Source organism: Odocoileus virginianus, unplaced genomic scaffold, assembly GCF_023699985.2.
Source record: "Odocoileus virginianus isolate 20LAN1187 ecotype Illinois unplaced genomic scaffold, Ovbor_1.2 Unplaced_Contig_18, whole genome shotgun sequence".
NCBI lineage: Eukaryota > Metazoa > Chordata > Mammalia > Artiodactyla > Cervidae > Odocoileus > Odocoileus virginianus.
The window spans coordinates 331,028-346,588 of NW_027224335.1; the positions used below are offsets into that span (position 1 = coordinate 331,028).

At 40.6% G+C, this 15,561-nt stretch overlaps 1 protein-coding gene across 1 annotated transcript; it reads left to right on the forward strand.

Annotated features, from left to right (window-relative positions):
• The first annotated feature begins 4,124 nt into the window (after positions 1–4,124).
• On the forward strand, positions 4,125–6,692 carry GSPT2 (G1 to S phase transition 2). The gene is made up of 2 exons (XM_020886769.2): positions 4,125–4,254; positions 4,363–6,692. The coding sequence occupies exon 2, from the start codon at positions 4,374–4,376 to the stop codon at positions 6,270–6,272; it is 1,899 nt and encodes a 632-aa protein (XP_020742428.2). The 5' UTR covers positions 4,125–4,254; positions 4,363–4,373; the 3' UTR covers positions 6,273–6,692.
• The last annotated feature ends 8,869 nt before the right edge of the window (positions 6,693–15,561 follow it).

Below are 15,561 nucleotides of genomic sequence, written 5' to 3' on the forward strand. Positions count from 1 at the left end.
GCTCGAGTAAGCAATAAATTTCCCTTCCTTTGCATTGTGTTGCATTGTCATGGAGGTCTTCTCTTTTCCTGCTGGGGGATTTGGACAGCGGGCATAACAAAACCTACCTAATCTCCTGATTCCTTTTTTAGTATATAATAGATATTACAAGCCAGTATGGTCTTAGAACTGTACTGTCTGTGCTTGAACACAAAGCCCACTACTTACTAAGTTATATGATCTTGGATAATTCACTCAGCTTCTCTAAACATCCATTTCTTCTCTGTAAAACATAGTGATAAGATTACCTTATTCACAGAATGATAGGGAAAATGAAATAAGAAAATTCATAGAAAGTAATTGAAATACAACCTGCACCCAGGAAACACTCAACAAAAGTGAGTTATTATCAGATAAATGTAGTTCAACCATAATGTACTGGCAGAGAATGTGAAGAGCTTATAGAAAAAAACTAATCTGTTTTCTCTAATCATATTGGTGATGGCAGTACTAAGAATTCTAATACATGTGTAGGTGGGGTAAATCAAGTGAATAAGTATTTTATTTTCTAATTTTATCATCCCCTTTTATCACTGAGAACCAGTATTTCTGGTTTGGCAGAAATATATAAAATTGCTCTGGTACATTTTGTCTTACCAGATAATAAAAAAACCGTGAAGGTCTACTAGCATAGTCTCAAAACCACTCAGAATTCAACTTCAAGAGGCTTCCACTGGTTGATGAAGGGCCATCTTAAATTCAGTAAGTGTAGTAAGAAAAATTGTTTAAAACATCAAATATATGTAAATCCAGTAATTCAAAGTTATTCTTTTGCAATATCCTTGCCATCTGCAAAGGATTGTAGGCAACCAAATTATCATTTTGAAAAAACTCGAAGAAAAATAATCAGGCACTTCCCTGACTCTCTTTTACAGTTTGTACCTGAAAATAACAAAACTGTCAATAAAAGGAAATTGTTTTAAATGTGTATCCCAATTAATAAAGGAAGAATGATAGAAGTACAACATCACAATTTTGCAAACCCTATTGATGTAATGTCTCTACACAATCATCATTAACTTTTGCTAACTGTAAAAGAAGTCACAACTTGATATTATGTGCCTCTTTATGGAAATACTCAAAATTCCCCTTCAAGTATTCTTGCTTAAAAATTACACCTATATCTGGTTCACAGATTCAATTATTGATATGCAAGAAATACACAGAAAAAAAGGATATTATAAACTATACCATAGGGATACAATCAGTAAAGTCAAGAATGTAAAAAACTCTATAAGTCACATGATCTACCTTCTCCAATTAATAAATGATGTGAAAAAATAGAGGGTAGATTGGGAACCTGTAGATCGAGTGACTTAAAAAAAGTATCCAACCCTATATGCAAAACAGAAAAAGAGACTCAGATGTATGGAACAGACTTGTGGACTCTGGGAGAAGGAGAGGGTGGGATGTTTCAGGAGAACAGCATTGAAACATGTATATTATCTAGGGTGAAACGGATAACCAGCTCAGGTTGGGTACATGAGACAAGTGCTCGGGCCTGGTGCACTGGGAAGACCCAGAGGGATCGGGTGGAGAGGGAGGTGGGAGGGGGGACTGGGATGGGGAATACATGTAAATCCATGGCTAATTCATATCAATGTATAACAAAAACTACTGTAATGATGTAAAGTAATTAGCCTCCAACTAATAAAAATTAAAAAAAAAAAAAAAGCTAGGCAAAATTAAACTGCAGTGTTTGAGTATACATTTGTGTGATAAAACTGTATGGAAAATCATGAAGGTGATTACTATAAATGTCAGGATAGTGGTTACATTTAAGGGCGGAAGGAGTGGGTTGTGATTGGACAGGGTAGAGAGAGGCCTTCTGGATTGACTGGCAAAGTTCTAATTGCTGATTTGAGTGGTGGTTACAAGTGTGTTTTCCTTCTAAGTCAATAAGTTATAATTTTGTGCTATGCAATTTTCTGTATTTGTGCTCTATTTTGCAATAAAAATTAAGTTGAAAATGATTAATTAAGCAGTGACCAGATATTTCCTACACTTTCTTTAAAAAAAAAAAAGCCTTTGATGAGACTTCTCCTATTTACTAATGAACTCTTTCAAAGTTCTAGGCAGATCCACCAGAGACAATTGCCCCATCACACAAATCAAGGGTTTGGTCCAAGGTTAGTCTCTGTGTATATTCCTGGTCAGTGTTTCTCTCTCTGGTATATCTGCCTTCTCCTGAACCCCAAGGATGATGGTTTGTGAAGACATCCAGTCATTTCTCATTTCTCCTTTAAGGTTCTAAAAGTGACTCATCCTTTGTTCTCTAACAGAGATAATACTAAGTAGCGGTTATGCTAATATTCTCATGATTAATACAAATGACCGAGGTAAAGGAAACGTCCTTGGTCTGTCCTGCTTCCTTGCTATTGCTAACTTTATGTGAACACAATTCCCTAAACCTTGACAAGTTCTCCCAGAGACATTTTACTAAGTCTATTCGAGGTTCACAGAATGCCCAAGAAAGTCTTCAGCACATGGCTTCCACACATTCACCTCTCATTTCTTCCTATTCATTGTGAATAGGTGTGCACATTCTCTTTGCTGCTGCTAAGTCGCTTCAGTCGTATCCGACTCTGTGCGACCCCATAGACTCCACCAGGCTTCACCGTCCCTGGGATTCTCCAGGCAAGAATACTGGAGTGGGTTGCCATTTCCTTCTCCAAGGCATGAAAGTGAAAAGTGAAATAGAAGTCGCTCAGTCCTGTCAGACTCTTTGCGACCCCATGGACTGCAGCCTACCAGGCTCCTCCGTCCATGGGATTTTCCAGGCAAGAGTACATTCTCTTTAAGTGATAGCAAATAATTAAGTCTTTTTACCTGAGGCAGAAAGAATGAAAGGGTTTGACATCTAATGGGTTAGGAACAGCACAGAACTAGTAAGATAGTGGCAACCAGGCTGAAACCACCAAGCATTCAAGTGTGTTAGACATAGGACATTTTTTTCTACCCTTGAAATGTTGAGAACAAAATTTTTGTTTTAAATCTGCTTCTAATTTTTATATTCTGGCTTGTTGTTGGATTTATTTAATATGACTTTATCTCATACTAACAAATTACATTTTCCCATGACCATTTTTTCTATTTCAGTTTGATCTAAATTAAGATAATTTACAAACCAGCTCTTCTAGGCTTTGGCACAAGTGTTACAAATGCTAAGAGTGAAATTCTATTGCTTAGGGTCTTATGGATTTTGTCCATCTCAGATGTCTTAATTGGCTTAATTATGCTGATACCCACAACACCTGTAAGGTTCCAATATGACACTGATTCTTTCTTAAGATCAAACCCATTATCAGCAGTAAGAGGTTCTAGGTCCCCAGAATGAGAGGGAAGCCTAATGCTGTGCACCTCAGCTGTACTCCAGGGATGTTAGTGAGGCAGGTACACCAGAATACAGTTGATGAAAAGACTACAAGAGATCTGAGTCCCCTACCTGTCTATCTGACCCACCACCACATCACAGGCTAGCCATTGTCCAGGCACCTGCACAAATGCTATAGGCTGTGCAGCTAGACTGGGACAAGGGTCTCATTGGGAACTTCTTCCAAGCAGACACAGCCCAAGTGCTTTACATGAAAAAAGGTTATAAGCCCATCTTTACACCATGAAAGCCATCAGCCAAAGTTACAGGCTTATTTATTGGGTTGGGGGGGGGGGGGGCAGCGCACTGGAAAGGGTTTCAAATTAATGTCTGATCTAAAGTCGCATTTCCAAGGTTCAGCTTCATCTTCCTGTATTTCAAGAGCACCTCCCTAATCACTAATTTCTTCTTTCAGTTGCTGGGTAAACCTTTAACCCCTATCCTACCTCCATTTGCTCAATAGGAATGTTCATTTTCACTAGAATCTGAGTAGAATTGGAAATCAGGTGTGCCTGTCTAGGTTTAATCATTACATCGTGGTCAAATCGCTCTCCCGGAGCGCGTATACAAAAATGAATGGAAATTTTCATTTAAAAAAAAAAAAAAAAGCCTTTTGGACCTCAGCCAGGACTAAGGATGCGGGAGGCCGAGCATACGGATGGCAGCTAGGGGTCAATCCCCGCCCGGCACCGGGTCGGCAGTGGAAGAGTCGGAAGTGGTCGGGGTTTGGGGGAGGAGATCCGCTCACACACAACAGGAGAGGCTGCGCCGCCATATCTGCTGCCGCCGCCGCAGTTGCGAATGCAGTGTCGGGACCCGGCTGCCTCCACGCTGCCGCTAAGGTTCGTGTCGCTTCCCCATCCCGACTCCCCACTCTTGCCGCCTCACCCCCGGCGGCACTGCCAGCTCTTTCTGGCCCATTAAACCCGTTCCCTCCCCGCATCTATCAGGGCTGAAGACGATGGATTTGGGCAGCAGCAGCAGCAGCGACTCAGCTCCCGACTGCTGGGACCAGGTGGACATGGAAGCACCGGGTTTGGCCCCGAGCGGGGACCGAGCCTCCTCGGCGTTGGCGGCGGCCGCCGCGGAGGTCCAGCATGAGCCCCTCAGCTCGGCCTTCAGCCGTCAGCTCAACATCAACGCCAAACCCTTCGTGCCTAACGTCCATGCCGCGGAGTTCGTGCCGGCCTTCCTGCGGGGCCCGAGCCAGCCGCAGACCCCCCTGAACGACGCCCCCGGCTTCTATGAAACCTGTACAGGCGCGGGCGACCCTCAAGGTAAAAGGCTGGGACGGGGGGCACCTGTGGAACATTCCAAAGAGGAACAGTTATTGTGGCGTGAAGGTTCCAATTCAGCCGTTACCATGGAACTTTCAGAACCTGTTGTAGAAAATGGAGAGGTGGAGATGGTTTTAGAAGAGTCATGGGAGCACAATAAAGAAGTAAGTGAAGCCGAGCCAGGGGGTAGTTCCTTGGGAGATTCGGGGCCCCCAGAAGAAAGTGGCCAGGAAATGATGGAGAAAGAGGAAATCAGAAAATCGAAATCTGTGGTCGTACCCTCAGGTGCTCCTAAAAAAGAACACGTAAATGTGGTATTCATTGGGCATGTCGATGCCGGGAAGTCAACCATTGGAGGACAGATCATGTTTTTGACTGGAATGGTTGACAAAAGGACACTTGAGAAATATGAAAGAGAAGCTAAAGAAAAAAACAGAGAAACTTGGTATTTGTCCTGGGCCTTAGATACAAACCAGGAAGAACGAGACAAGGGTAAAACAGTAGAAGTGGGTCGTGCCTATTTTGAAACGGATAAGAAGCATTTTACAATTCTAGATGCCCCTGGCCACAAGAGTTTTGTCCCAAATATGATTGGTGGTGCTTCTCAAGCTGATTTGGCTGTCCTGGTAATCTCTGCCAGGAAAGGAGAGTTTGAAACTGGATTTGAAAAAGGAGGACAGACAAGAGAACATGCAATGTTGGCAAAAACGGCAGGGGTGAAATATTTGATAGTGCTTATTAATAAGATGGATGATCCCACAGTAAATTGGAGCAGTGAGAGATATGAAGAATGTAAAGAAAAGCTAGTGCCCTTTTTGAAAAAAGTCGGCTTTAGTCCCAAAAAGGACATTCACTTTATGCCCTGCTCAGGGCTGACCGGGGCAAATATTAAAGAGCAATCAGATTTATGCCCTTGGTACACTGGATTACCATTCATTCCATATCTGGATAATATGCCAAACTTCAACAGATCCATTGATGGACCAATTAGACTGCCAATTGTGGATAAGTACAAGGATATGGGCACTGTGGTCCTGGGAAAGCTGGAATCAGGATCTATTTGTAAAGGCCAGCAGCTTGTGATGATGCCAAACAAGCACAATGTGGAAGTTCTTGGAATACTTTCTGATGATGCTGAAACTGATTATGTAGCCCCAGGTGAAAACCTTAAAATCAGACTGAAGGGAATTGAAGAAGAAGAGATTCTTCCAGGATTCATACTCTGTGATCCTACTAATCTTTGCCATTCTGGACGCACATTTGATGTTCAGATAGTGATTATTGAGCACAAGTCCATCATCTGCCCAGGTTATAATGCAGTGCTGCACATTCATACTTGTATTGAGGAAGTTGAGATAACAGCCTTAATCTCCTTGGTAGATAAAAAATCAGGAGAAAAGAGTAAGACACGGCCCCGCTTCGTGAAGCAAGATCAAGTGTGCATTGCCCGTTTAAGGACAGCAGGAACTATCTGCCTTGAGACATTCAAAGATTTTCCTCAGATGGGTCGTTTTACTTTAAGAGATGAGGGTAAGACCATTGCAATTGGCAAAGTTCTGAAACTGGTCCCAGAGAAGGACTAAGCCGTTTTCTTGATGCCCCTATACAATACTGTGAGAATTGACTATGATAAAGTTCACCATCTTCTCTTATTTACCACACATTGACAAACTTTTCTCATATTTTGCAAAGAAAAATTTCACAGCAAAAATCCATGTTTTGTCAGCTCTCATGTTGAGATCTCAGTTATGTCACTGTTGAATTTACCCACAAGTTTCCTCCTCCTATTCCATTCTGCTTCCTTGAACAGAATCAGTAAAATCTTTGTAACTGATGTGGTTGTAATTGTCTATAACAATGAAAAATTAATATATTTTTAATTTTTCATTTTCCTTTAGGATAGACAACCCTTGTTCCAATCAGACCAATCAGAGTATGTCAGTGTGTGTGTACATGTTAAAGACAGCTAACATGTGAATAAAATATTCCATTTGAAACTCTTATTGGTATTTGAAGTGCTTTTGAATATTTTTAAAATTTGTCTGTAATACTTCTCAGTTAGCTTTTTCACTTTCTCAAATAACTGAATACATCTTATTACCTGGGTTTTAAAAAATTGTTCTGCATTCACTGCTTTAAATGAAGAATTTACAAATAATGCACAGGTTGGTGTTAAAGGAAAGGTTTTAATTTTGATGAAAAAAATTTTAGAGCTCTTCCCAATGAACTTTGTTTTCTGTATTCAAGTCCAGTCAATAAAGGAGCTCTTCTGCTTCCCTACTTGGTATTTGGAGAAAAAAAAAAAAAAGCTCACGCCATCTACCAAGTCCCTAAATGTTGAACATGGCCAGATTACAAATATACCTGGGGATTCAGATAGTATGTTGACTAGACTGTTATCTGTACTCCTTGGGCTTCTTGGTGGCTCAGACAGTAAAGAATCCGCCTGCAGTGTGGGAGACCTGGGTTTGATCCCTGGGGTTGGGAAGATGCCCTGGAGGAGGGCATGGCAACCCACTCCAGTATTCTTGCCTGGAGAATCCCCAGGACAGAGGAGCCTGGCGGGCTACAGTCCCTAGGGGGGTCACAAACAGTTGGAGATGATTGAGCGACTAAATGCAGCACAGCTTCATCTTAACACACCCCTTTGTTTTATTCACTGAGAACCTTGTGGTGTGGGGCAGAACACAACAAGGGGCATTACTGTTGAGAAGATAAATGCTTGCAATAGTGAGTCAGTCATTGACTGACAAGTAAGGGTTAGTGAGAGTCCTGAGCTTAGAAATGGGGAGACCATTCCACTCTCCCATTCTTCACTGCTTGGGGTTAGTGGGAAAGGTGAGGGGTCATTTTTACAATCAAATCACCCCATTCTTGGGGTCAGAGATAACAGGACTTGTCCATGAAGAGTACATTGAGGAAAACACCAACTGTAGATCCTGAGGTGACTACTTTTATTGCCAGGAGAGAGGCTTTATAACCTGTGTAACTCAACAACTGCAAGAACTTTCTGTCTTGGTAAGTGGGTAGTGGCCCAGTGTAAACACTGCCCAGTGGTGGGCACAGCCAATTCCTCACACTCATGGGGTGGTTGAACAAGGGTGGGGATTGCTGCTGGAACACCCTGAGCAATGCTCAGGATCCTTCTCCACGGTCCCCTTTGTTTGTGTCCCCATGTACCTTCAGAATCAGAGATAGCCACAGGTCTTTTCAGAGCATCAATAGCATGGCTCTGTGAATCATCCAACCATAGATCTTCAGGACACCCACAAAGGAAAAGAGGTTTTTTATTTTGTCATATGTCAGCTGACCTAACCCACGGGGATGTGTCTCATGTTGTCTTGGACCCAGTCCTTTAATAATTAGAGTATCAGTGGCAAGAGTTTCATCTTACTTTCGAGTTCATTCTTTTGCCTCTGTGCTCTGAACTTTGTACAAAATGGAGTGTTTGCTAAAGGTTTTACTGTGGCAGCCACTTTTTAAAAATGTATTTCAGATGCATCAATCTCACTGATTTTACAATTTTAGTAATTTACCAATAGGATCATTGTAGATAGCATCTACTAATAGGTCAAAGCCACAAGGCAGAGCAGAACTCTCTTTCTCCATCCAATTTGGATAACTTCCCATCAAAAACTGTCTCCTAAATGTCTTTCCCATTAGCCAGTTGTATAGAAACTTTTCTACCAGGAGCTCTGAACTACATATAAAAAACAACATTCAGAAATCAGGACATAAATCTTTGGGAGTGGATTTTAGAAACTAATAATTTTCATTTCAGAGATGATCCAGGTGGTTGGAGACTTTTTAGGAAAATCTATACACTCGTAACAGTTTTTTTCTAGCTTCATGAATACCTTTCTTTATAGTTCTTAATGTCTGGTAGTGTTCTCCAATACTGCAAATTAAGGCCATTCACAAGCACAGTACTGTTTCCCCAGGGCATACAAAACAGTATCCCTTCAGAGGTCCCCTGTTGCCTCTAATTTAGACCTATTTAACTTAACTGTGCTAAGAGCATCTCAAATTCCTGACAAGCAAGATAAATGTAGAAACTCCCCAAGTCTGGCTGCATCCTGTAAATACATCATGAACTTCCTACTTCAGGATTTCTCAATATGTGCCTACCCATTTCACTCTTGGCAACTTTTCTCCCAAGGGTCTTCCTTTTATTCTTCTGGTCATTATAGGACATTTAGGAAAGGATGCCAGTTTATTTGGTACTTCAGCAAAGACCCATGAAAGAAAGAAAGTGGAAAGTTTGGGCTGGGCAGAAGCTAGCAGGTCTCCACATTACTCACTTCGAGCACCTTTCTCTGGTACCCAGGACAAATTGTCAGTGCTATTAATACCCACTATGGTTACCATTCTTGTCTCCCAATAGACAAATCCTTTCTCAAAATAGACCTTTTAACAGTGCCATGATTCTGATTTACTACAATGCAAGAACCTGCTCTTTTTAAAGTTTACGTATGCACATTTTGCAGTGCAAATATTCAACTCACACACTAATTAAAATGGCCTATTTAGTGGCAGGAAAATTATTACTGTTTCATGGCCATTCAAAAGAAATTATCCAGCAACCACAGAAATTCTGCCAAAACTTGAGCATTTGGACATGTTCACACTGATCCAATGCCTGTTTCTATGTTCAGTATGATTCTATATTTTCTTTCTTTTAAATTTTTGAAATTTATGTATTAATTGAAGGATCATTGCTTTACAGAATTTCATTGTTTTCTGTCAAACATCAACATGAGATTCTCTATTTTCGGTTGAAAGTATTGACATTTTTTCATTTGTCCTAGTTTTCATTTAACAATATCTGCTCATGTTTGGCCACTGAGGGGAAGGAAAGTTTGATCCCAGATTTCTCACTAGGGACACGACCACTTCTGGGGAAAGTGGACTTGCCTTAGTATTTGGGAGAGGCTTCTTCAAAACACCCTGGGTGTGTTCATGTTCGACCAATCACCAAAATCAACAAGGGAAAAGGAAGAGAAAATAAAACCCTTCTGTATGAACATGCCACGAATGAGAAAACAAAACAAGGGGGAAAAAAAGCTTTGCTTACATGTAAGAGAGCACAGTATACAGTTGGACACTATAGCCTATAGAATATTGACTGTAGGCTTCCCTTATAGTTCCATCTTGCACTCAACACTGCCAGATCGTTTTAGAGGAAATTTGTCTAAATTCTAGGGGATTCTCTTTTCCTTCACCTACCCTTTAAAAATCATACAGTTTCTTTACAACTCAGTGGATGAAAAGTTCAGTCAAGTTCTAAGAATCAGACATCAATCAAAAGGGGTTTCAGCAAAGCCCTTTATTTTCTACTCAGATTAATGTTAAACTATCTGAATTTACATGAACACATAATTTGCAGATAGTCCTCAGCCCCCTAAGGAAGTTATTCGTATCTTTCACTGTTGAACTTTAAAAGTTCAGAAAATATTGAGACCTGCCCCCAGTTTTAGAATGAGAGGACAAAAAGGAAAAAAAAAGGTTTGTATCTCTCATTTGATATGATATATATCCAATAAGTAAATTACAGCTGTTTCCTCACATTTGGAGCTCTGATTAAAAGGCTTCCTCTAATCTCTGAGACTTAGATGAATTATCTCCTCCCAAAATTGCTTTTACTAGCTCTACCACAGTCTTTCAGTGACCTTTTGCCACAGCAATAAATTTACAGAAGAAGAACACATTATTACATAGCAGATGAGCAAGAAAGACTCCCAATGACTTCTGCTGGTTTAGCTGACATTTCGTGGATTAAAGGTTTGTTGTTGTTTAGTGATTAAGTGGTGTTTGGCTCTTTGTGACCCTATGGACTGCAGCACCAGGTTCCTTCTGTTCTCCACTATCTGATTAAAGGTTAGTGCTTGATTTCCACCTTTGTATTTCTTTTTGCACCTTGCTTTAACTGATGATCACATGACATTTAGCTCACATGATATTTAGCTTTCCAAACTGCTTTAGCTTCTTTTGTCAATTTTGTAAGTTATAAATGAACAGGTGAAATAAAATATATTAATACATTTTAAAATATCTAAAGGGTTAACTCTTTGATGCTAACGACAGAATGCTCCATCCCCATCTGTGATCTTCAATGCATGCGAAACCCAAAAGAACTCTGAAAGGGAAAATGAACCTCAAGCATGCATTTTACACATTTGAGAAGGGAACATCGAGGTTTGAAGGGAAGGAGATACATCTAAGGAGGCTCTACCCTTAAAGGATGGTAATTCAGGACAGATAGGTGTTGGTTTCACAAGATCCTGGTGGTGGGTGAAAAGTTGCTATGACCAAATTGAGCATAATTCAAGAACATTTGCCTGTATGGATGGCACACTACTCCAGGCCTGGAGGGAATTTCGGGACATGAGAAAGGTCATATTGATTTCCCAGCAGAATCTGAGCTGGGCCTCCAGGTGGCTAGGGGACAGATGCACATCAGATTCATTTTGTGAGACAAAGAGGTCAAAACCTCTGGCACTACTAGTAGCATGGCAGCCAACTCAGGATGGTAATATTATCAAGCCTCACAGATCCCCAAGTATCAGTGTTTGGTCTCACACTATCTACCAATGCCTGGCTGAATTAGCAGCAGCTCATCTATTTACACCTCTCTAGTTCACAGTATGAGCAGTGCCACCCAATAAGTTTGGCTTTCTGTCTGCTATTCTCTTCATTAACTGATGCTCACCCCATTTAATCAGATATTTAAGGATATCTTGTTCACTTGCCTGTAGGTAGTCAGATTGGATAGCAGTAAGCAGATGGTCTTTGCTGAGTTCATAAAAAACATCCGAAGTCATGACCTGGGAAAATTCCTCACAGAGGAAATGTAAAGCTTGTCGGTGCACCCACTTAGAGCCATATGGATGAGAGCTCCACTTGAGGATGGCAATTAAGGTATCTAATGAGATGCTTTCAGCAATGATATCCTCACAGCCTTGTGCAAGCATGTTAAATTCCAAGAACAGTGCTATGTGGTAAAGCTCCATGGCTTCTTCTGCCCTGGTCATGTTTGGCTTCCCTGCGACGAGAGCCTGAACTTCACTGAGACTCCACACAGGTGCTACAGTGCAAAACAGAGGTCCACCATGTCATATTTGCATATTTTTTGGTATAATTCTTGTGGGAGTCCTCAAAGTTGAGTCTGATTTCTTCACCAGTCCATATTCTCCTTTGTAATAAATTTCAAAAAAATGGAGACTATGCTGAAATAATAAACTTGTGAGCTTTGAGCTCACATTTAAACAGTTCTAATTTCAACCAAAGTCAGAATTCAATCTTTTTTAATGCTTAATCTTTCAGTGCTGTGCTAAGATAAATGTGAAGTCTGGGTAAGGTTGCTCTCAGAAATAATATAAAATTTAGACCAGAGAACCTAGAGTTTACTTAGTGTAGACATTTCTTGAGAATGAAATCTCAAGATACCAGATCTCTTCTTGAGGCCATGGACAATCAGGCCATTAGACAAGTTCCACTTTTGGTGCCCACTGTGTTGAGGTTAACAAATACCAGTTAGATCCTAGAATGGAAGGAGAAGATCCATGTTTCTTCAAGATGCTGTTGGTCTTATTCTTATATTTTTGTTTTAGTTTTGTGATTAATAATTTCAGTTCAAAGTCACCTGTGACTCCTAAGAGGAAAAGACAGCTGCATGAAAGGCAAAAATTATTCCTGAAAAAATAGTTTGAATTTTCCATGTACCATGCATACCTTCTCTCACATGCCCCTTTAGCTTTTCCTAGGCACATCCCTAGACCTAAGCTCTCCTGACATTTTGGTAACCAGGTAGATTTTAAATTAATTATTTTTATTTGAGTTTTCTGTTGAACCCTCTCTGAAAACTTACCTAACTCTTGTTTCTGTTGTTGTTTAGCTGCTAAGTTGTATCCTACTCTTTGTGACCCCATGGACTGTATGTAGCCCACTAGGTTCCTCTGTCCATGAGATTTCCCAGGCAAGAATACTGGGGAGTTTCCATTTCCTTCTCCAGGCAATTATCTCGACCCAGGGATGGAACCTGTGTTTCCTGCATTGGCAGGCAGATTCTTTATACTTCCTTAAAAAAATGTTCTTTATTGGGTTTTCTTTGGATTTGTTGTTCAAGCCCTAGTAGCAGTGGGCAATACTTGTCCATTTGAATTTAGGTGATAATGGAGGAAAAACAGCATATCAGCAGGAAGGCGCAAAGATGACCTCTGTGTGTCGGTCTCCAGAGGTGAAAGATGAACGCTTCTCAGTAACGACTCAGCAAAATATGTATTTTCATGTTTAAATCTGCCTTTTAGGGGAAAATGAGTTTCGTGAAACACTTATAAGATACTTGTTCACAATTCTAAAGCATTTATTTTTTTATCTTAGGACTGAACTCAAAGGGAAATGTTTATTTGACTTTTAAAAAAAAATTATTCGATTGAACTTCAACTTAGTGTTGAAAGTTACTATTAAAGCAGCGGTGATGGGTGCTACTCCCCGTTCTGCAGTGGTTTACTTTGTCTACTAAGGAGTTTACTTTCAAACCTCATTACAGATAACCTTACTGAAAGAGTTACCGTCACACACTAAAGGTATTGTACTATTTTCCAATAATGCTGTTGTCTGAACAATATATTATGAAATGTTGTCTTTTTGTCCTACAGATTGCAATAGCTGTCATGTAATTGTTGTATTGGCAAGTCTTTTGATTTCTTTCCTCTCGAAAACTCTCAGATCATGAGTCAAGTCTTCCATATTCTGAATATTTTAATACTGTGGCCATTTCTATAGAAAGATTACTTGCAGGTGTGTATCTTGAAAATAACCTCTTGTGTTTGTGTTTACATGGGTTCTGTCTAAGAGCTCAGATGAGCTCTGGAAGCTTCATCACATACTTGCACATGACTGTGTATCTGGGTTCCATGGGCAGGTGGGATGGAACCCTGCTCTTAGGTGGGGTGACTGGAAGATAAAGATTCCTGGACTCTACTTGCTGTTTATCCACCACATCTTTACTTCAGAGAGGTAGTATTTTCTACAACACTGCATTTTTTGTGGTTGTGTTGTTACTGGTATAAAGTCAAGTGCCTGCAAAGCTAAAGGCTCAGAAATTTTTCTGAAACTGATTTCATGTCCTGTGCAAGTATTTTCTACAACATGCATAACAAGTACATTATAAATTTTTTTAATTGTACATAGTGTTTTTTAAAGAAATATATATAGTATTTTTTTTCTCCAGGATCACCTTAGGAAATTCCAAACTTGAATTCATCTGTGTGAAGCATTGTAAAATGATACATTTCTCTTTTGACTACCATTACGGTTGTACAGAGGTTTTCACTGGTTCTATTTTTCTACTGTTACTGACAAGCATGTAACACTGACTTTATCCTACATATAGTTGGCGTTTCAAATAAATGGCATTGACAGAAACAAAACAACACATATGATCTGAGTTTGCAGATATAACAGCTACAATGAAGGGCAAGTTCTGCTCTCGGCCACCTTGGTGTCCCCACCTCTTCCAGAAGATCCTATTATCAGAGAAGAGGCCAGAATCAAAATATATCCCCTTCCTGACATAGAATATACCTAGCATGGTGCTGAAGAAATAGTGGACCTCTTTTTTCTTCCCATTTATGTTTTAGACCGTGATCTCGGTAATCCAAAGTAGGGACTCTGACCCATGGCACAGGGGTAGTGTACCATGAAGCCAGTAATTAGAATCCTGAATAAGCCAACTCACCTCTCTTCTATGAATCTCTGGTGACTCATGCATGACATAGAAGGAGCAAGACCTGCAAGGCCTGTACTTGCCCAGTCTCAAAAGCAGAGAAAGAACCTGGAGTCAGTGATAGAGACATCAGTGATTTAATGGGTGGGGGGACTGATCTTATGTGTCTGAAGCAAGGTCTTGGAGCGACATCCCACAATGTGTGGTGAAAGGCAGCAGTCTTTGCAACATAGTAGCTGTCTTTGCTCCCAGGGGTAGGGGGAGGTTACCAGTTATGGGAGAATTTAAGTCAGGTCAGGTCATCGGTCACCAGGGAAACCAGGAGAGGAGCACACCCTTCACCACCCTTTTGATAAGCTAACAAGTGGAGATGTTCTGATCTCATGTTCTGTTCTAAGATTAGAACAGTCATTAGCTGGGGCTAGGGACGAATGCGAATGCGTAAGCATTTACTGATTAGGCTCTAGGATTAAAAGGGAAGGTCCGTCATGTGAGTATGGTGTAAGTAAAGCAGGAACTGGTTGAGCAAGGCATGTACAGAAAGTAAGGGAATAGCCATATTGTGTGGCCTGATCAAACACCTTGTTTATAGGATTGTTGTGAGGACTGGACTGAACAAGGTAGCAGGTATGAAAATGTGGCTCAGTTTTTATGAGTTAATTTCCTTCAGTGCATAGTGAATCCTTACCCTTGACTGCGTTTTTGATCCTAGGATCTCTGCTTTTCCTTCTCACTAGATTTGTTGATTAGTGACCCAATAGCCTTTCCTACCAATGCCCTATGGTATGAAATACTGATTTTTTCAAAAAGAAGCAATATGTCCAGCCCTAGGGGGTAGGAGTGGGGCAAAGGGGACTCAGAATTTCTCTAGTCCTGTCATGGTTATTCTCATTCTCCTTTGTCAGGTGATGGTTTTTCCAGCCTCCTCTACACATCTTCCACATGTGGCCCAGTTCTTTCCAATGATGTGTTGGGGACTTCCCAATGTGTTGGGGACTTTAATAGGAAAAGATGGTAACTGGGATGTGATAGAGATGACTGGAGCAGTTGCAACTGTACTGTGACAAGCATATGGTCATAGAGTCAACCTGTTGAAAAATGGCTGAGCAGGAAGATGGAAGCTGTGGTATCCTTATGACATCTTT